Source organism: Balaenoptera physalus (assembly GCF_965194825.1).
Source record: "Balaenoptera physalus genome assembly, chromosome: 15".
In the NCBI taxonomy this organism is placed as follows: Eukaryota; Metazoa; Chordata; class Mammalia; order Artiodactyla; family Balaenopteridae; genus Balaenoptera; species Balaenoptera physalus.
Window position 1 is genome coordinate 15,847,950 of NC_138894.1, and position 21,797 is coordinate 15,869,746.

General features: G+C 41.4%; 1 protein-coding gene across 2 annotated transcripts in view; it reads right to left on the bottom strand.

Moving 5' to 3' along the window:
- The window catches only part of RMND5A (required for meiotic nuclear division 5 homolog A), a 60,371-nt gene that overhangs the window by 5,664 nt on the left and 32,910 nt on the right, over positions 1 to 21,797 (bottom strand). Inside the window, exons 3-8 of one of the 2 annotated variants that reach the window (XM_082426860.1) lie at positions 19,938 to 20,072; positions 18,132 to 18,232; positions 6,166 to 6,332; positions 5,307 to 5,472; positions 2,209 to 2,311; positions 72 to 226 (exon numbers count right to left, since the gene is read on the bottom strand). In XM_082426860.1, coding sequence (XP_082282986.1) covers positions 72 to 226; positions 2,209 to 2,311; positions 5,307 to 5,472; positions 6,166 to 6,332; positions 18,132 to 18,232; positions 19,938 to 20,072 — 827 coding nt within the window. The remainder of the gene's footprint in view (positions 1 to 71; positions 227 to 2,208; positions 2,312 to 5,306; positions 5,473 to 6,165; positions 6,333 to 18,131; positions 18,233 to 19,937; positions 20,073 to 21,797) is intronic. The other variant, XM_082426861.1, reaches the window with a different exon arrangement.

The window sequence follows — 21,797 nt, forward strand, 5'->3', positions numbered from 1 at the left end:
CCCACTAAGTTCCAAAAGAGTATTTGTTTCTTTTTTTTTTTTTACTGCCACTGAAAAAGTCAGGCACTTACTTGCTACCATTAAACATTTTATTCAGGGCATCTCTTGATATAATATGACCACAGACCAATTTCATGGGTGGATTGTTATCTGTTGTTTGCTGACGAAGAATAGGACAGGCAAATATTGAGTGATACCAGCACTTTTTACCAAGGTCCACTTCAATCTGTTTTTAAAAAAAGGTAAAAGGCTCACGTTATATTACAGAAAACCATCCACATATCAATACGTACTCTGCAGCAAAGAACATGTATCAAACCTACTCATCTGAAGGTAACTTTTTACAGCACTCTTCTAAACTAACCAAAGATGGACAGTCTTTGGGGTTCAAAGTATTACCTCACAATTCTAAATTATTTTTAACACTACGTATCAAACCAAACTCTGATGCCTGAGAGCAAGAGTCAAAGGCAAGGCAACGCTCTACAAGTCAAATACTCTTGAAAATTCATGAGGATATATCGAAGAGTAAACCCACCCGAAATCCTGACTGTTTTTACAGCACCCTTAGCTAGGTGATACAATTCAGTGCGATAATTCCTTTAAAGGTAGACTAAACATTGTTTACTGCTGTGTGGGCTTCAGATCCAGATCTTTTCCATGTTTTATGTGTAATTGTCCAGAGAAACTACCTGAAACAAGGGCTTTAAACTAAAGTTCAGCAGGAGAATACACAACCCATCCATCTGAGCTCACAGCACTTGTATCAGCTATCTCTCTTTGCAGTAAACAAAACAAAAGCTATGAAATCACCTTAGCATAGTGGTTCGCACAGGACAGAGGCTCCACAAACATCAGCTCTTTCTGTTTTCTTTCCTTTTAAATCTAAAATGGCTATATCTACATAAAAGTCTATTGCTCAGATTCTTTCAAGAAAGGTGGCAAAGTGTAACAATAATCCTGAGAAAAAATGACCAGATCATTCCCCCCCTGCAACTGTTTTATTACCCTGACACACAGGCTTTGGGTGAATTCAGATTTCAGTGTGCTTTGTTCTAGTGCGCAAGCGTCAAAGATACTGACAATACACCTGGGAAACTGCCAGGTTCTTGCAGGCACCTGCCTCAGCAAAGCGAGTGAAGGCTCAAGTTCTTTTCACTTGCTCAAATGAGCAGCCACAATGCAGGGTATTGCTCGTGTCCCGACCACACTCAGGACTGGCAGTGCACCTGCGCCTTTCATCAGGACAGATCTCTGAGAAGCTGGGGCAACCAACCGACAGTTACCAGCTGGAAGAACAGGGTAATTGCAGATAAACCTGCGCACAGGGGTGGCAGAAAAAAAGCAAAAAGCCAAATGCATATTTTAGCCCTTTAGGGTCTGTGACCAAGTCATGACAGGAATGATAATTCCCGTCAAAGTTTCAGCGCCTACTGTCAGAGGCCCGGTGGAAACATACACACACGATGACCTTTGTTATTGCTCCATGTCATAACTACTACGGCAACAAAACCTGACTGCCTACTATGTGTCCTATATTATTCTAAGCATCCCTCTGTTATCTCCAGCCTTTAATAGCCCCATAAAGAGAAGGATGGTCCCCATTTCAGAGATGGACAAACTACTGCTTTGAGAAGTTAGAGAGTTGGCAAGTGACTGGAGCAGATGTTTAAAACCACGGCCCAGTCCGTGACAACAGTGGACGCACAGCACGGGAGGGCCACTGATGACCGCAGGTGTCGCTGCGACGACCTTTAACAGCTATACACTTACTTTAATTGGTATTAGAAAAATATAACCAGCACAAGCCCATGATCTCAGAAATATCAATGTTTCAGACAAAACTAAATCAAGTTGACTCATTGCTTTCATATTTTAAAAAGTTCACAGTATGAGTGGTTTAGCAACTGCACTTAGAACACACCACATGCTACAGTATATCCACTCTCCCCACTTCTGATGCTTTCCTTCATTAGCTGTCACTGCCACTCTAAGTCAAAATGGTAAGAAAGCTCCTCCAGCGCCTCCAAAATGCACCAGCTCCCCACTTCTACTGTTTAATCATGTCTACATACACATAAAAGAACCCCTGTCAAAAGGCTACAATAATGTTCCCTGATTAAAAGGCAAGACAGGCATTTAAAATCCTTAACATCCATGTTCTTCTAATGACAGGAGAGGTAATAACTAACAGAAAATGGCACTCACAGGTAATTCATCTTTCTGGTTCCAAACTCCAGTGCACTGCCTCTGTTCGATCACAGCTTTGATATTAATTAAAGCTGGCAGCGCCACACAACCTGCTGAGAAACTGGGAGGGCAGAAGAGGAAATGTTAATGCCAGGCCAGGTGTCAGAAAGCTTGGTCCTAGGAAACGCCAACTCCTCCAGACTCTGTTCTGTGTGCAGAGGGCCCCGGCCATTGGATTCAAAGCATTACAAAGCCCTCTATTTTGCGTGCACGCACGCACACACACAGTCTTACAGTTTACAAAACCACCAGATTTAATAAGCTCTGCCTACCAGTCATTAATAGCATTTTTTAAAAATTATTTTATTTTATTTTATTTTTGGCTGCATTGGGTCTTTGTTGCTGCGTGCTGGCTTTCTCTAGTTGGGGTGAGCAGGGGTTACTCTTCATTGCAGTGGCCGGGCTTCTCACTGCAGTGGCTTCTCTTGTTGCGGAGCATGGGCTCTAGGCGCACGGGCTTCAGTAGTTGTGGCACGTGGGCTCAGTAGTTGTGGCTCGCGAACTCTAGAGCGTGGGCTCAGTAGTTGTGGCACACAGGCTTAGTTGCTCCGCGGCATGTGGGATCTTCCTGGACCAGGGCTCGAACCCGTGTCCCCTGCATTGGCAGGCGGATTCTCAACCACTGCGCCACCAGGGAAGTCCATTAATGGCATTCTTAACATTAATGACACTCTGAAACATTTTCTTGCACAGTTCCTTCCAGACCCAGATCACCCCTGTACAGGGCAGAAGCACCTTTCTCATCTAGAAGTGCTGGCGGTCAGCTCTCCACTGAGTCCCTCTTCAGGACTGTCCTCATTTGGAGAAAGCGACCTGACCAGGGACACGTTCGATGACCGCTCCACCTGAGGATACAAAAGTTGTACCAATTTGGGACAACTCCACAGGCCGCTGCAGCTCCAGAGCTCCGCAGGGGTGGACTGAGGCCTCTGGTGAGACTGTCTCCCAGTCCGGCTTCTCCCTCTGCCTGGTCTTGCTGTTTTCATTCCCCACAGGGGCTGATCCCAGTAAACTTCCTGCACGTGGGTCTCCGCTCATTTCAGAGTCCGCCCCAGACAACCAGACCTGCAGCCCCACCACACCTTACAGTTAACTGCACGAGTCTGTCTCCTACGCTCAGGTGGAGCCCCTATGGAACGCGGGCTGCGCCTTAGTCACCTCTGTGTCCCACACAATGCCTGGCACGTAGCAGGGGTTCAAAACACTGGAGGAGCCAAATAAATAGAAGAGCTAAAAAGGTTCTTTTTTTTTTTTTTTGGCTGTGCCGCGAGGCATATGTAGGATCTTAGCTCCCCGACCAGGGATCGAACCCGCGCCCCCTGCAGTGGAAGCAGAGTCCTAACCACTGGACCGCCAAGGAAGTCCCCAAAAAGTTATTTCTTAAAACTGGTTCTTAAACCTTTTGGATCTCAGGACCCCTTTACAGGCTTAAACATTAAGGATCTCAAAGAGCATTTAGTTTTGTGGGTTATAACTATCATTATTTATTGTATTAGAAATTAAAGCTGAGAATTAAAATATTGATTAATTCACCTAAAAATAATAAACATGTTATAAATAACAGTCTCACAAAAAATAACTATATTTTCCAAACCAAAAATAAACCTGTGAGAAGAGCAGCATTGTTTTACGTTTTTACAAATCTTTCTAATGTCTGGCTTAACAGAAGACAGCTGGATTCTTACAACTTCCTCTGCATTCAATCTGTTGCAATGTATTCTTTTGGTTGAAGTAAGTGAAAAAAATCTAGCCTCACACAGATATGTAGTACTTAAACCACCTTTTCAGATAACTGTGGATATTCTTCTTTAATGCCACACCAAAACTCAACAAATAGTAGTTTTGTTTTGTTTTTAATTTGGCTGCCCCGGGTCTTTGGTTGCAGCATGCAGGATCTTCAGTTGTAGCATGTGGAATCTTTAGTTGTGGCATGCGGGATCTAGTTCCCTGACCAGGGATCGCACCCAGGACCCCCCCCCCCGCCCCCGCATTGAGAGCATGGAGTCTTAACCACTGGACCACCAGGGAAGTCCCAACAAGTACTAGTTTTTTTAAAGGTTAGTTGGAAAGTGGAATCTGAATCCTTGCCATTGTACTTTTTGTACCCTGCTCCACTGAAATCCAATGGTCTTGTACTCTGAATGAATCTTTTACTCATGCATGATTTTGTGAGATCTTACTGATCTTCCAAGTGTTAGCACATTTCATTATGTAATATCAAAAAATTCAAACTCATTATTATTACCACCAATCTCATCAGAAATGTCTTTAAGCATTGGGGAACTGTCAAGCTTACAGTGGTCGGTTCAAGTTTTCCCAACTTTCTATTTTAGCTTACAATCTTGAATTTTACCACTGTAGCAAAAGATACCACCAGTTGCTTTCCCTGACACGACAGGCTTACTTCATTCATCTGAATAAATATCTGCCAAAAACCTGAGTGTGAGTAACTATAGTCTGTCTTTTAAGACAGTAAAAGTAAAAACTGTGTTCAAGTAAAAACTGTGTTCCAGGAAAAAAGCAACCAGTTTTTAGCTCGTAACTCAAACATTATACAGATGCTTTTTCTTGAGACAATCATCATACTGTCTCATGATTTGGCATGAGCTGAAGTGCTTTATCTGAGCTTCCCATTTGGGCACACAGAATATTAAAAAGATGTATACTCAAAGGTCGAAATTTAATAAAGTGAGTGATTTTTAACGTTTTGTCAAGAACATTCTTAAGTAAAACTAAAATATCTGCAAGTGTGTGGTGGATGAGGAATACAGCAAGTCCTTGTGGGGTTTGGGACCACTGCCCTGATCTGTGCTAAGGCTGGAGCAGTTTAACCCAACGTGAACACAGTGGAAAAGGCTCTCAGAGACCCCCCAAAGGATCACAGACCACACCTAGAACTAGGTCACTGCCAACTGTGATGATCTCTTGAAATACCAACTGCACTCTTCTTCAGAAAGACACATGTTCTCTCAGCTTTAAACATCAAGAACTAGACAACAAATTAAGCAGAACTAACCAATGCAATGCACATTTCAATAATAGGATAATTTCCATACCTGACACTGAGTGGGGACTCCACAGAGAGCCCCAGGAGGGCACAGGCATCCCGTGTAAAGATGTCACAGATGTCAGCCCACTGGTTTGCGTCAAGCAGGTGAACATATGGTGAGTTCTCAATCCCTTGTCTCAGGTACACGAGGCTTCCCATCAAAACCTGAATGTCTAAACAAAAGCAGCAACAATTTGGAGGTGTGAATGATCACATCTGAAACAGAGCTTGCAAGTAACACACTGAAAAAGGCAAGAATTCCCCCAGCTGACATGGCATAAAATAACTTACTGACAATATCTTTTAAAATTCTGGTACTTAAGCTTGGTTTCTATTAAAGAAACAGCACAGAGAAAAAGAAGAAGAAAAGGGAAGCACTAAATACTGAACTTATAATTTATACACAGCATAGTATAATTACCATTATCTAGAGAAGTAACACTAATGTCATAAATGGGGTCATCACATCTCTTTGGCTGTAAAACTAGTCAGTCCCTCTACACTGACACTTGGGGGTAACTGCTGCTACCCTGTCGCACCTTCAGACACTCTGTCGTGGCCGTAACAGCAGTAAGGTGGGGGATGCCGGGGGCAAGTGCATACTTTACGTTTTCTCTGTCTCCTCTTAGGTTAGTGTAGAATCCCCCAAAATGCAATGTCTCTCTCTGACTTTTCAATTAAGAGGCTTTAATGCTTTACTTTTGTTCTAGAGCCAGCCAAGAAGCTTTTTTTAGTAAGTGATTTATCATCTACAATTGTTTCAGTTTATTAGCAAATGTATATTAGATCTAGTTAAGATAAACGTAAATTCCAGTGGCGGCCATGGTCCTGTTCCAACCATTAAAAACAGTTGACTCTAGACTCACCTTTTTGATGATTTAGGGCAAACGGCTGAAAATTTTTCGCATATTGTAATGCCTCTCGTTGATTTGTAGTTCCACCCATTAACAAGCTAATAAAATAGAGTCTGTGTAGCTTAAATTCCAAGGAGCTGTTCTGGGCTATGAGCATTTCTCGGTTTGATACTGCCCATCTAAAGAAAAAGCAAAAAAAGATTTTTAACAGTAATTAAGAGCACAGGCATGTCTGTCAAAAATGGTTTGAAACCTAACACCAAATAATGGGTTTAGTCTGCCATCTTGTGGAAGTCAGTGGTAACATCAATCCCTAGGCCCAGAGACTTTCGTAAAGAAAGTAAACAAACTACACCTAAAGATGCTCTGCAGCCAGTGAAAGAAAGAAAAAATATTAAGTTAGATGACAATTACATATTTAATAAGGTTTAACACCAAGACAAGACTGTCTCTGACATATTTGGAACTGTACAAGGCCACCCTTTGAAGCAGGTGTCAGCCATGAGATTGACTACTGACTGCCTAGATCCACTACTCTTTTCCTGTTAAACTGGCATGTTTATAAATGAAACACAAGATTCTGAAGGGGAACATCTATGTTTAAACTTTCACTGGTGCAAGCTTTTTGTGCTATACTTGCTTTGAGATTAAAAACAGTAATCATAAGTATTTACCCTCAAGATGCTTTCAGTCTAATCAGGCAGATAAAGCTGTATAAGTAACATACAGTGTCAACACACAGCGCCAAAAAGATTTGTACAAACAGTGCTAATGAGGGAAAGAACAACATGCAGTTCTGAATGATCCGAAGTACAGTGACGCCAGCCTCTAGAGTACAGACAGTTGGAATAACCCATCTTGAGCTGGGACTATCAGTAAAAGGTAAGCACTAAAGCAGAAGAGCATTATCAGCCAGCTGTTAAAATCAGATTTGCAAGCAAGCGGTAAGAAGCACTGCTTCATTTCTTTAAACATATTAACACGTAGAAGATGTTGGTATCGTTCTTCTTTAATCTGATCTTTAGTTGGACAGATATTCCCCACCTAACCCAATTCACTAAGGACCCTCAGAATCTGAACTACTGGGTAGGAATATAAACACTGAGTTACTCTACAAACTACAAGAGCAAAACGCTTCAAGTTATTCTAATGAATCAGCTGACTGGGATTAGATGTCACGCAGCAGCACTTTCACTGGGTCCTGTCCTCCCCAAAAAGGTCGGCACACGCACATGCATATTCTCATCAACTTGCTGATACATCCACATCTTAGTCAAATCATGAAGCTTCTCTGACCTCAAAATCAATGTGATTTTAAAAAATACTAATCACTTGGACCTTGGAAATATTTGCTTACATTTATTTAAGTAAGCCTTGGATCCTGACGTGGCACTAAGGTTAATGCAGTCTGGTGACTTGGTGACACCAACTGGGTACTGCCAGCAGCTCTCTTTTATGAATGCCCAACACCCGCTGTCAGTACCGAAAGCACTGTGCATCTGCCCGTCTCCAGTCTGTCAGGCACCTTCCTGACTTCCAAATCCAAGCAAGCGTATTTAAATCAGATCACTTACCAAAGTTTTTCCTACTCCCTTCTAACTCATAAAAGCATGAGTATGTTTTCCTCCTACCAAGTGAAGAGAGGCAGTGAGCCTTTTCTTTTTTTCAGTTTCTGATATGAGGTATATATCCAAGCATTTGCAAGAGTCAAAGAAGGGAACTAACAGAGAGTAACTACAAATTTTAGTGAACGATGAAGACCAACAGAAAAGGGCAAAGTCCTTAAGTGGGCAACTCACAGAGGAGGAAAAACTCTATATTTATAGGCAAATGTTCATGATACAATGTTAAAGGGGGGGAAGAGTTGTGATATATAGGAAAAAAATAAATCCTACTCGCCAAAATTTTTAACAGGAATGACTCTAGGAAAGCTGGATTCACGCATCAACTGCTGCAGTGTGGGCTATGACTCATCGGAATAGGGCACCAACTATGAGAGCAGCCCCAGGGGGCTCAACACATCCAGGAGGACACACAGATGAACAGCAGCTAACGGCAGTCCAGAGGACAGTGATTTTTAAGATAGGTTCGTTTTCCAAGTTTTCTATAATGAACATATATCACTTATTTTTATACTTAACTTTTGTAGCTAATGCAAAACTAAACAAAATTCCTTAACTTTCTTTTTTCATCAAAGAGCTAACGGTAATTGCAAATTACTTTTGTTAAAAGTAATTCAGGCTATGCATTAGAAATTCAAGCTTTTCAAGCTATAAATATATGGACCTTGTTTTTAAACTTGGAGAGGCATTTAGACAATGTAATTCCTTATTTACTACTTGAATTTATTTTGACACACTTTCAAATTTTGCTATAGACAGGGCTACAAAATAGTCAGGAAAAACTAGCATTGCTAATTGCTGTCCCCCTACAAGATTCTTAGAAAAGTAGATACCGATTACAAAAAGGAGCTGCAGAGAGAGTGTAGAGAGAATGCAAAACCTAAATTCGTAGAATACAAGTTTTCACGTGTTTCTTAAGAGTCATATTTCTTGTCATTCTATTCTGCAACACTGTATTATCTTCATTTAACTTCTAAATATTATATTAAGCTTAAATCTCACAAGGCAAGGGATTAGAATAAACATTTCTAAGTTTCTCCCTCTCTGGCAAAATGTCATTTTCTAAGCTAAGGATGATATACCCCATTTTTAGCCCCGCAAACATGTAAGCACGCTTAAGCATTAGGGTGAAACCCTTGCTGATGGGGCCTCTCCCTCATCCCCAGGATTGTACCCGGGCCCTCAGGTTTGTATTTTCTTGACCCTAATTCCTGGGCCACAGTTTACCAGCCAGGTAAGTATCGGTTTAACACTCTGTGTTGCCTCCTAACATGAGAGTTCATCTATTTTGATCTCCTTCATGATCACTTCATGGTCCTACATCTCTAGCTGTGTAAGTTCTTGATGGGGTTGTCTCTCTCGACAATCATCGCAACACCTGCCTTACCTAATCTTTGGAATCTGGGTACGAATTTCACAGCAGCTTTCTTATCCACGCTAGCAGCCTCCCTAGACAGTTTAACGTTAGTCTATTCATGATGATTTCTGAGATGATGAAACCATCCTTTACTGGCAGTAAAGTCCTTCCTCAATCTCCTTTTATAACTGTTTTCTTTCAATGAGGCAACTAATAACTTAAGCACTTTGGCCTGAATGTTAGCCAAACTGATGGCAGGTGTTTTGGTTTGTTTTTACAAACAAAGTAGAAGTAAATGCTCCATCATTTAAACGACAAGCAGCTTTCTGTTCCCAGTGCGATTTAAATTAAAAGGTGTTAAAGCGACTTTAACCTTGGTGTTTACATTCATAGGACTTTTCAAATATGCAGTGTACCATAGCTTCATGTAGGCCTAGGTCTGGTCCTAGCTTCCCTTTGCTGTCATCATTTTCAAATCTTCCTCAATGCATTCAGTTTCACTTCTAGCAATTCATCTTTGTTGACCAAGTCCCTCTTTCAATGATCCATTTCTGTAATGTGTCATGTGGGCTTATCAGCAGAGGCAAGGAAGCAATACAACCACACATTTGCTGTCTGAGGGGGAAACGAATTGCACTGTGACCAATCACCAACAGACTGAAAAAGCAGTGAGGTGACCGGTCATGATCCTGAGGCACATGTGTTATTATGTAGTGATCTGTGGACTGAAGAGCTGGCAGAGAAGTTTTTATTTTATGCAATTACTCACAATACTTCACGGTGAGTGAAATCTGAACTGTGCTGTTGGGGAATTGGTGTTATTTAACTAAACTGTAGTAAATGAAATTTGGGCATACTGGAATTGTGCAGAGAGAACTGCCCATCGCTTCAACAGAGAAAAGAAATAGGAGAGGAAAAACATAAGGATCTCAGAGGCAGGAGGTTACTTTATAAAGGCAAAGACGGCCCAGAGTGACACAACGGAGAAAGAAGTTTGGGAACTGGGCCTAGCATCACCGAGATCTCTGCCCCTCCACTCTTCTTTCTGAGAAGAGGGAAGGCTGGAAAACCAAGAGCCTGATGCCGAGAGGCAGCACAGGGAAGGTGAAGAACACGGTGGCTGGCCAACAGGGTGAATTAGAGGCATCTGTCAGGCGGTATAAAGAATTAAAGGAGGAAAATAAGAGGCCTCTTGAGAACAGAACGGAGGCAGAGAGAGGTGCAGGCCAAGAAAAACATGCAAACAGATTCAGACAACCTGATGCAGCAATGTGCATCACCAGCAACAGTGATGTGTCCAGGTGAATGAAAGCTGGTCCAGATACAGGACTCGTTCCTTCTATGAAATTAGAAGCCATGGTCCTATCTCCGAGTGTAGGTGCTAGTTATATTTTTACAAAAATACAATCAAACACATTGAGTAGCTGAGAACAGAATTGAAAAATCCAAGGCCCAGGCTCAGTGACCATATTTTCTACAAGTTCCCCACTCATCTCTCCATCCACAGAACTCAAGAGGTTCTTTACTTGAACCTGTCTCAGCTCTTCACACACAGTCTACTTGGTAGGACAGTTTCTGGTCTCTTAAAGCAGGGGTTCTGCCTTGCTCAGCTTGGCACCCCTTCTACTCTGCATGGGGTACAGTGATAGAGGGCACAGGTTAACAGAGCCAAACATGCATGGACCTTTAAACCCTGGCTCTGTGGTGTGAATCGGGGCAGTCTGTTACTTAATGCTCTCAAGTCTGTTTCCTTACTGTAAAGCAGGGGCAACTCAGAGGGTTATGGGCATTAAATGAGGGGGCTCGTAGAAGCACTGAGCCCGGAGACTGGCACAAACAGACAATAATAAGCTACTTAACATGTGTTTACTGAGGGGATAGGCCTAACGTTCTCCAAAGTCATTAGTATGAAAATTACATTTACAAGAGTTACTTGGGCATTTCCATGTAATACTCAGTGCTGCTTTGATTTTTATAGAACCAACTCTGTGGGAATCAGCATGTACCAGTTAATCCCCTTCAGAATTTTTTGAAGTTGTCTTCGCTAGAAGTTCACACTGAATATTGGACTGTTTGATTCACTGAGCAGGAACAAGGGGCAGAACAGCCTTAATTAACCTGATAACAACAAATCCCAAACCAACAAAGCACACGAGACTGCAAAAGCGCAAAACTACAATCGGCACCAAAAACTGAATCCACTTGTCTACAAAGCACTAGAAGACATACGACAGAAAGACAAAAAAACAGTTAATAAGGGAACGGGGTGCTGTATTCTGGCTAATGGCATTTCTAGCAGAAAACTTTTGATTTTTAATTTTTAAAAAACTAACGATCACTATACTACAACCAGCAAGCTAAATGTAAACATTCAGGTAAATTATTAGCTTTACTGTGGTTTCTAAAATAAATTCTGCTCCCACATCTCCCATGTGTGCCACAAGAGCACTGCCAGCTTTGGAACCATTCCTTGTTTAGAGAAACACTGTAGACCAAAAAAATGACACCCAATAAGGTCACCTATGTCACAGTTCTCTCTGTTCACTGCCACTGCAGTGGCCAGTAGAGAGACCTTCTGGGCCTCTTCCATTAAAAGACCCCCAAACAATACTACTTACTTAGGTGACTAAGTCAGAAGCAACCCCCATCGATGCAATTATCCCACAGAAACACAAAGCGTTAATTATCTTCATCGTCAGGCCTCCGAAAAGACTTGGCCCATTGTTAGCTCCATGTTTAGAATTTCCGTATTAATCCAAAAATAATTAAAACGAGATTCTACCTTCAGAGCTAGCTGTTCTTTCCCAGAAACCTAACTGACAGCACTGGTCTGTTTATCTCTCCTCTCACCATTCTGCCAGCCTGGGTTGGGCTCTGTTTCTGATAATAGTGAATAAAAATGCCTCTCTCCAGTTCCTACGGCACATTCCACTACAACCTTTCACAGCGTTTTTAAAAGGCTTACAAATACCTTCTTCTTCTAGTCTATCTCGGGGCTATCTTCTTGGGGGTAAAAGCTGAAGCTCAGGGGAATGAGTGACATGCGTTTACTCCACAGGTGCGGAGTGGCTGAATGTTGCTGGTGACCGAATCAAGTGCTTAAAAAATCCAGAGACTGGAATTCACCCAAAAAAAGTGAAGTACGCTATCACTTTGCTTTAGGACAGCTAGCATTTCATTTCTGAGACATTTTCAAATGGCAACTCAGATATGAGTTGAGTCCATTGCTGGAACTACTAACATTTTACTCATCTCAGAGTTGGTGTGAATCTCTGTCCTTCTTCCATGCTATTTAAGAAACCACACAAACTACCGAGTTTCACATTTGAATCATACTTCAACTTTACATGAGGTTCTTAGCAACACAGGGCTTGGTGGGCATACCCAACAGCTACCTGTGACAAGTGGGCACCACATTGGGCAGCACAGTTCTATAGATTAGTGATTTTTTAATAAAGTACTTAAATATGACTTTGCCTTATTTACTGCTAGTTTCCCACCACAAAACCAAGTGTTTGATAGGCTTAAATTAATAACAGTTCAGCATTTTATAAGAACAAATTCCAGAGTCCCCTTTAGTTCCCCCTCCTGGCCTAGTTCAACTCCTTATTCTTTTAAACACTTAATCTCAGTGACAGTTTCTTTCAATTTTCCCTTTTTGTAAAAGAAGATGCTTAATCTCTCTATAGTCATAGCTTGCCCACTCATTTCCAGTAATGCTCAAGCCCTTGGTGAGGATGGATCCAGATAAGAGATGGCCGTGTCTCTTCTTCTGCCTGAGGAGTACCTACTGTCTTGGAACCTCATACAGACTTTTGCCAGCAACAAACATAGAACAGACAACAGAAAATGATGTCCTCACCCCAGATATTTTTTCCCCTTTGGCCTTTATATTCCATTGTGCTTTTTTCTCTTCTGTGTTCTTGCCACTGGGCACCTCTTTCCATTTTCAATTAGCTTCTTTTTAATAGAGTCGCTCTCTCTCCACCAGACTTAGTGCATGGGCCCCGTGAATTAAAACAGTATCCCTCAACTCAGCTCTCCTGCCCTTTCAGAATTAACAACCCCTGGGACACAACAAAACAAAAAAAGAAACAAAACAAAACAGAACCCCCTCAGACTTGGCGCGGGGGGGGGGAACCCAACTTGTTCAAACCTTGACTCCTCTTCTCCAACAGTACATCTATCAGAGTCTTCATTCTGCGGTTCTCTGTAGCTATTAAAAATGCCTGGATCAGCAAGACTGCCTGCCTACAGGAAGGCAAAACTAACAACGAGAAAACAGACACCAGAAACAGCGTAATCCGGGTCACCCTCTTTGCCAGTGGCAGCCAAGGCTCTATGACCAGGCACCTTGGCTTGCTTCCGTCATTTTCACTTTCTAAAACCCTTCTCTGCTTATAAACTGTGTCTTATGCACTGATACCACAATTCCTCTAAGTCCAGCAACCATTTTCTTCTCCTCAGAGCCACCATTCACACACACCACCAAGAAACCACAATGGCAAGCTCACCTCAGACTCCTCTGTGCTTTTCATTTCTAGCCTCACCTCACCGCTAGACTGACAGATGGAGTCCTCTCATACCTCAGCAGCTTGCCTGATACTGTTCATGGCCTGTCTAATCGAAAACCCTGCAGTGATCTAGACTAATGAAATAGTTTTTCTCTCTTCTTCTGTGAAAAATTCTGTAACATCTCTCTTTCTTATAATCATTCAGTTAGTTTCTCTGTTCTCTTAATGGCATTCTACTGAGACTTTGCAAATAGAACTGCAAATTCCTCTAAACAAGGGCTATGAGGCCCCTGGGCCTGCTCTGGGTACTGAAAAACAACAGGTTCCCAAGTCTGCAAGGTTGAGACTCAGATTCTAGACTGCGGCAAATCCACCAAGGCAGGATTACTCTTTGAAACACCTTTACGAAGGCCACCAACCAGCTTCCCCCAGAGACAGCACTTTCAAAATGTCAGTAACTGGCACAGAGTTACAGACAGTTTCTATTTTTCTAATTTTCTCCATCTCCTCAAATTAAGTTACTGTTATTCTTTTGTTGACACTAGTTATTTTTGGCTTTGCTTCTATCTGCCACATGAAGGAGGAGGTCATGTTTGTTCAAAGTTCTCCTTCAAATTATTCCATCTTTTATTGAGTGCCTGCTACGAAATAAGCACTATGCTAGGTGCCAAGAGGAACTCAAAAAACAGACAAAGCAATCTGGATGAGGAGAAAAATCTGTACACAAACTCAGAAATATAGGGGCAGGAACAAAAGAGTAGGCAGGGTCCTGACTAGATCTGTATATATAATTAGCTGTTCTTCTGCCGCTTCTCTCTGCCATGTCACCATTCCTTATTGCCTTCTTTTCCACTGCCTTTTATTAGTTGCAATTAATAGGTAATGCTCACCAGACTTCCTCCTCATCTAGTCCTTCCGTGACCTCTATCCATATTAATCTTTTTGGTTGGCCTCTGCCTCAACTGCCTAGGCTGCCTCGAGAACTGCTGCAGGCTTTCACCGTTTTCTTTCTCTCTCGGGTGGTTCCACGGTGGTTCCTGTACCTCTCAGCAGGTACAAAGAGAAGATGCCACACATGAAATATGAAAGGTTTTCCACCGTGTATCTGAACCAAAATCCCCGAAACTCATGTCCCACATTTTTAAATTTTTGGTACAAGTTGAGTACAGTGAATTTTCCATACCTTGCCCATAAAATATGTTGAGTAAGTATTTGCTTTGCATCCACCAATAATAGGCAAGAATTGGGAGAAGTCTGAGTTTCTGTAATGGAGATTTCTGTTAAAATAACATTTTCCAAACTTATGTTCTACAGATCACCAATTTTGTGAGTTTTAATAGGTGTTAGGAGACAGGGAGCCTTCGGTTAAATACGCATGGGAAACACTGGGTTTTACAAAGTTAAATGAGTTTCTTTACCGTAGGACTGTTGATGGCCCCTTAATATGCTAAAGTGAATCTCTCATTTCTTTTAATTAACTTTTATTGGAGTATAGTTGCTTTACAATGTTGTGTTAGTATCTACTGTACAGCAAAGTGAATCAGCTATCTGTATAAATGTATCCCCTCTTTTCTGGATTTCCTTCCCACTTAGGTCACCACAGAGCACTGAGTAGAGTTCCCTGTGCCATGCAGCAGGTTCTCATTAGTTATCTATTTTACACATAGTATCAACAGTGTATATATGTCCATCCCAATCTCCCGATTCATCCCACCACCCCCTTCCCCCCTTGGTGTCCATATGTTTGTTCTCTACATCTGTGTCTCTATTTCTGCTTTGCAACTAAGTTCATCTGTATCATTTTTCTAGATTCCACATGTAAGCGATATTAATACGATATTTGTTTTTCTCTTTCTCCCTTACTTCTAAAGTGACTCTCTTAGAGGAGAATATTAGGGAATATCATGTGAAGCTTTCCTCGACTGATCTTTTGACTCCATATCCTTTTTTTCGTGGAGCAACTTCCAGGCTCAATTCCTCCTCTGTAAACCCAGTACTTACTTCATGGGGTTATTTATGAGGACTGAATAAGCTAATACAAATAAAATGCTTAGAACAATGCTAGGCATGTAGTAAGCACTCCAAAAGAGACAACTATAATTATGACTACATCCCCATATGCAGATATTTAACATGGCAATATTCCCAGAAAAGCGAAACGAGAAAATTTCTACTGTACAGTTGGCCCTCCGAATCCACGGTTGCGGAACGTGTGGATGTGGAGGGCCTCCGCAGGTTCCGCAGCCGTGGATACGGAGGGCCAAGGATACCAGGCCGTTTTACATAACGGACTTGAGCATCCATGAATTTTGGTATCCACAGGGGTCCCTAGAACCAATCTCCCATGGATACCGAGGGACTCTAGTTTCCACTGTTAGTGCCAAGTGGATGGGCTGAGTCCTCCCTCTGCCTGAGAGGCACTGCTTGAGGCTACAAATAACAGAAAACATTTACAGAAATCATTGATATATATGCCATAGTTATCAGTCAGAAACTTAGACCTTACAGAAAAAGCCCAAAGGTAAAAGGGTCTTATGAATTTTCTTTATTCCAAAAGGAACAAGTCTTGAGAATTTTGAGGGCTAAGGCAGTCCAAATACTCAGCACAGTCTCTGGTACATAATAAGCACTCAATAAAAGTTGGATGACAAACCTGAGAAATTAATGGATAAATGACTATTACCTCAAATAACAACTCATATATTATTTCTAAATCACTATAAGACAACTGGGAAACCCATTACATTTTTATATTTAGGCTCCCTCACTCTCCTTTATAATTGTTTAATCATTTAGGTGGAATATAAAAGTAGGCAGAAGAGTGGCTGCCATATTTTGTTTAAGAGGTGTTATTAGAGGCACTTGATTAAATTTAATCTCACAGGGATGTCACAATAAAATCTGCTAAAAAAAAAATCAAACTATAAAGGTAATATGCATAGTACACACTGGTGCTGCTTAAGTGACGTTTACATCTTTAAAGAATTAAAATAAATGAGGGACATCCCTGGTGGCACAGTGGTTAAGAATCCGCCTGCCAATGCAGGGCACACGGGTTCGATCCCTGGTCCAGGAAGATCCCACATGCTGCATAGCAACTAAGCCCGTGCGCCACAACTACTGAGCCTGCACTCTAGAGCCTGTGAGCCACAACTACTGAGCCCGCATGCCATAACTACTGAAGCCTGTGTGCCCTAGGGCCCACGTGCTGCAGCTACTGAAGCCATGCTCCGCAACGAGAAGCCACCGCACCACAACGAAGAGTAGCCCCTGCTCGCCGCAAATAGAGAAAGCCCGCATGCAGCAACGAAAATGAATGAGCTACCTCATATTTATAATTTATACAGAAATTTGATATTTATAAATTTACACAGGACTCTACCTCTTTTCTGTTCACCTAGGCTGGTTTTAGAACTCTGCAAAATTTTCTAAGAACTGAGAAATGATGAGAAACGGAAAACTAACCTATGAAGAATTAAATGGGTTAGTAGAAGGAAAAGAAAGTGTATTTTTTAAAACTCATGAAGGATCTTCCCAACTATTTTTTTCCCTGATAACAACGATACCAAATACTTCCAGTTTTAAAATCCCAGGATTCTAAGGCTATGACCTCAAAATCATATCACTGCTTCTATCACCCAGTTTCTTCCTTTTATTTTATAACTTTCCTTCCTTCCCCCTTCCCTTTCTTCCTTTTTAAAACAAATAACCTGATAATTCTCACATTAAAAAATTCTAGGACAGGGGTCAGCAAACTATGGCCACGGGCCAAATAGGACTTGCTGCCTGTTTTGTATGCCAGATGGTCAAGACGGTTTTTTTACATTGTTAAAGGGTTGTAAAATAAAATAAAGAAAAATACGCAACAGAGACCTTATGTGGCCTGCAAAGCCTAAAATATTTACTACCTGGTCCGTTATGAAACACTCTGCTGATTCTGTACTAGGATAATATTTATCAGAGCTAACCCAGTAATTTCATATAATTCACATCAATGACAAGTTCACAGTGAATTATTTTATGACGGTAATTAGAGTAAAACTCCATAACAATATTTGTTCTCTTTACGTATGCCACTTGGTTCCAATAACCAATTAAATAGCTTTTTTTTTTTTTTTTAGAATGCTAGCACCGAACCCAGAACATTATGGAAGTTCAAATATCAAACTCAGACCATCTGAACAACAGTCCTTCAGTTATAAAGCTAGTCTAAAGCGGTGGTGTAGCCTAGCTAGAGGAAACCCTCTTCTCTCATGGGAATTCAGACCAACTGATAAGTGAAATGAGCCCTAACCATTTTCTCATATTGCATATCCCCCAAACTCACTTCGCTAAAAGAAATAAAATAATTCTCCCCTGATGCCTCTGAAGTCTACCCCAGGTGAGATATATATATAATCTCAAAATCTCTAATGTGTTTTCTGATTCCATTTTCTTACAGAGTTCTCTCAAAGTACTCAAAAGAAAACAAACTCAGTAACTCACTCCAGAGCAGGTCTCAGAACTCGGACTTTTAACGCTTCTAATATTCGGTTTAACTCCACAAATGGTTCTTTCTGGCTTGGGTCTACAGAAAGACCAGATTCCTGAAAAAATTGAAAGAACTTTCATTAGCAGTAATCAGAATAAAGAGATATGGTAAAAGCATATTCTACATTATAAAATGTGAGGCAAATCACTAAAGATAATTTCTTTTTACCATGCATTTCTCTGGCAGAGACTGATGACTGAGCCCCAGTATCATTCTTCCTCCAATTCTATAATAGTAAAACCCCAGATTTTAGCTGGGCACATAACCATATGGAATAAAGCTGGGCATGGCTTTGCAAAATGTAAGTTCTAGCCAATGAAACATAAGTATATACTCTTTGTCCCTTCCTGTAACACAAAATGTCTAGCTGGGGTTCGGGCTATCCTGGACCATGTGGACAAGGGACACCTTAGAAACAGCAGAGCTACAAGCAGCCAAGGTCCCTAAGAGCTTCATGGCACATGGCTACCATATATGCAGTGGATGGCTTACTACCTCCTATTTCTGTGTAAGAGAAGTAAACTTCATTCTTGTTTAAGCCATTGGTATTTTGGGTCTCTGTTACTTGTAAACAAAACTTAATCCTAAATGACACAATTTATTTTAGGAAATTTATATGGACACACACACAAAATCCCATAACATACAGAGAAAGACTTGAGTTATTGCTTATCTGAAGTGTTTAACAGAAAAGGCTTACATTAGAGGTCTGGTTTACAGACTGGCTTTAAATTATTTAATCCTTATGGTCCTTCGTTTTTCTAAATGGAAAATACAACAGCACAGAATGTAAGCCACAGAACAGAGTCTGAAGACACACGAACTGGAACTGAATCCAAGTTCCTCCACTAAGAACCTGTATGGCCTTGGGCTGGTTACTTCTCCAGACCTCAGATTCCACATCTGTAGAATGGAAGCAGTCATTTCTTCCTCACAGGGTTGCAGTGAGGTTAAAGGCAGGGCTTGGCGGGTGGTAAATACTCAATACAGGGCAGCTGCTAATGTTATGACTATGTGGTATTGGTAAACTGTTCTGAGACCCCTAAGTTCATGTCTAATAGGAATAAAAGACAAATGTTGCTCACCTGAAGTAAATTTTAGCTTGAAATTCATTTGATAAACAAAGTTCTTTAAGCTGGGCTAGATGAGAAAAGCAAATATAAACCTCTTTGTCCTTTTCTTCTCTGCTATACGAACCTTCCCTCTTAAAAGAGATGTTTTATACATACTACTGTATATAGACGATAACTAATAAGAACCTACTGTATAGCACAGGGAACTCTATTCAGTGCTCTGTAAGGACCTATATGGGAACGGAGTCTAGAAGAAAGTGTGTATATGTGTATGTATGACTGATTCACTTTGCTGCGCAGCAGAAACTATCACAACATTGTAAATCAGCTACACTCCAATAAAAAAATTAATTAAAAAAATAAATAAAATGCTCTGGCTTATTCCAAAAAAACAAACAAACAAACAAACAAAAGAGGAGATATTTGAAAAAGTAGCATCACTTCTGACCCTTGATTGATGACCTGGGACCAACATTCTGGGGCAGGAATAAGGAAATAATTTGAATAACAAGTTCTAGGACTATAATTTTCACCAACTTAAAAAACAAACAAACAAAAACTTCCTAGTAAATTGAAGTCAGCCCAGATGATTAAAATGTAAAAATCTGCCTATGGCTTAGAAGACTTAAAAACTGCAAGGACTTCCCTTGTTTCTGTTTCATCCTCTCGCAAGTGGCACACTGTTACCTGGCAGAGCTCCTCGGCTACATCCAGCATTCCTTGTCGAAAGAAGTGCTCCACCATCACCTCATTGAGAAGCCTTTGGCTGTCTGCCTGCCAGCAGCCATCTATTCCCACACTGCTAATGTCAGAATCAAAATTCTGAAAAACAAGAAAGCAAATCATGAATTGACCAGGATACATCACTTGATATGTTTTCACCCCACCTAACTTAACAATGGCCTTTGTTTCACTCTGAGACACCACAAATAAGTACCCAATTCCAATTCATCTGCAGCCTATGACAAGAGATAGCTTTTCCATTGCTCTTTTCTAAAACTTGCCACGCTCATTCATTATTGCTGGGAGGGTAAACAAGCACATTTTTGAGGGTATTTTAGGGAAATACATAAATTTAACAATGACTTCTGTGAAGAAATTGATTTCTAGGCATTATACAATAGCAATATTTTCAGAGGTGTGCAGTGATACCTGTAAAAGCATGTTAAATGCAGCACTGTCTAACAGAAAAAAAAAAGAAAGAAAACCCATTATGTCCAGCATAGGATTATTCAATAATCCATGGCATATCCCAACAACTGCCGTGCCAAGGTGGAGACTGGGGATAGAACGGCCAGATAGTTCAAAGAACAGGCTCTGGGGCCAATCTACCTGGGTGTAAATCCTGGTTCTATCTTACTAGCTGTGTGACCTTGGCCAAAATTACTCAAGGTCTGTGAGCCTCAGTTTCCTTATCTTAAGCAGAGAAAAATACTTTTATGGGCTGAATTGCATCCTTTCACAATTCCTGTGTTGAAGTCCTAACTCCCAATACTTTATAAAGTTAAAATGAGGTCATTAAGGAGAGCCCTAATCCAATAGGACTGGTATCCTTATAAAAAGAGGAGATCAGGACACAGACAGGTATAGAGGGAAGCCCATGTGTTACAGACCGAACGTCTGTGTTCCTCCCAAATTCCTACATGGAAGCCCCAGCAACCAGTGTGACTGTATTTGCAGACAGAGTCTGGGAGAAAGTGGTAAAGGTTACATGAAGTCCTAAGGGTGGGGCCTTAATCCGGTAGGCCTGGTGCTCTTGTAAAGACAAGGAACAAACACCAGGGCTCGCTTGCTTGCTCGCTCGCTCTCCACCACATGAGGACACAGTGAGAAGGTGGTCATCTGCAAGCCAGGAAGGAGGTTGTCTGCCTTCAACAGGCAATGAATTGGCCAGCACCTTGATCTTGGACTTCTCAGTCTCTAGAACTATGAGAAAACACATTTCTGTTGTTTAAACCACCCAGTCTATGGAATTTTGTTATGGTAGCCCAAGGAGACAAAGACACCACGTGATGACACAGGAAGAAGATGGCTATCTACAAGTCAGGGAGAAAGGCCTCAGAAGAAACCAACCCTACCACACCTTGATACGGAACTTCCAGTCTCCAGAACTGTGGGAAAATAAATGTCTGTGTAAGCCACCCAGTCTGTGGTACTCTGTTATAGCAGCCCTCATAAATTAATATACTTCCTTATTGGTTCAATGAAATGGTAGTTGTTATTATGCTAGTATTACTATTCATAATTAAAAAGTGAGGTTCATTGTTCTGTATTTACTAACATGGAAAAATGTCCATAACACCTTAAGTGAAAAAAAGCAACTTTGGGCTTCCCTGGTGGCGCAGTGGTTGAGAATCTGCCTGCCAATGCAGGGGACACGGGTTCGAGCCCTGGTCTGGGAAGATCCCACATGCCGCGGAGCAACTAGGCCCGTGAGCCACAACTACTGAGTCTGCGCGTCTGGAGCCTATGCTCCGCAACAAGAGAGGCCACGATAGTGAGAGGACCGCGCATCGCGATGAAGAGTGGCCCCCGCTTGCCGCAACT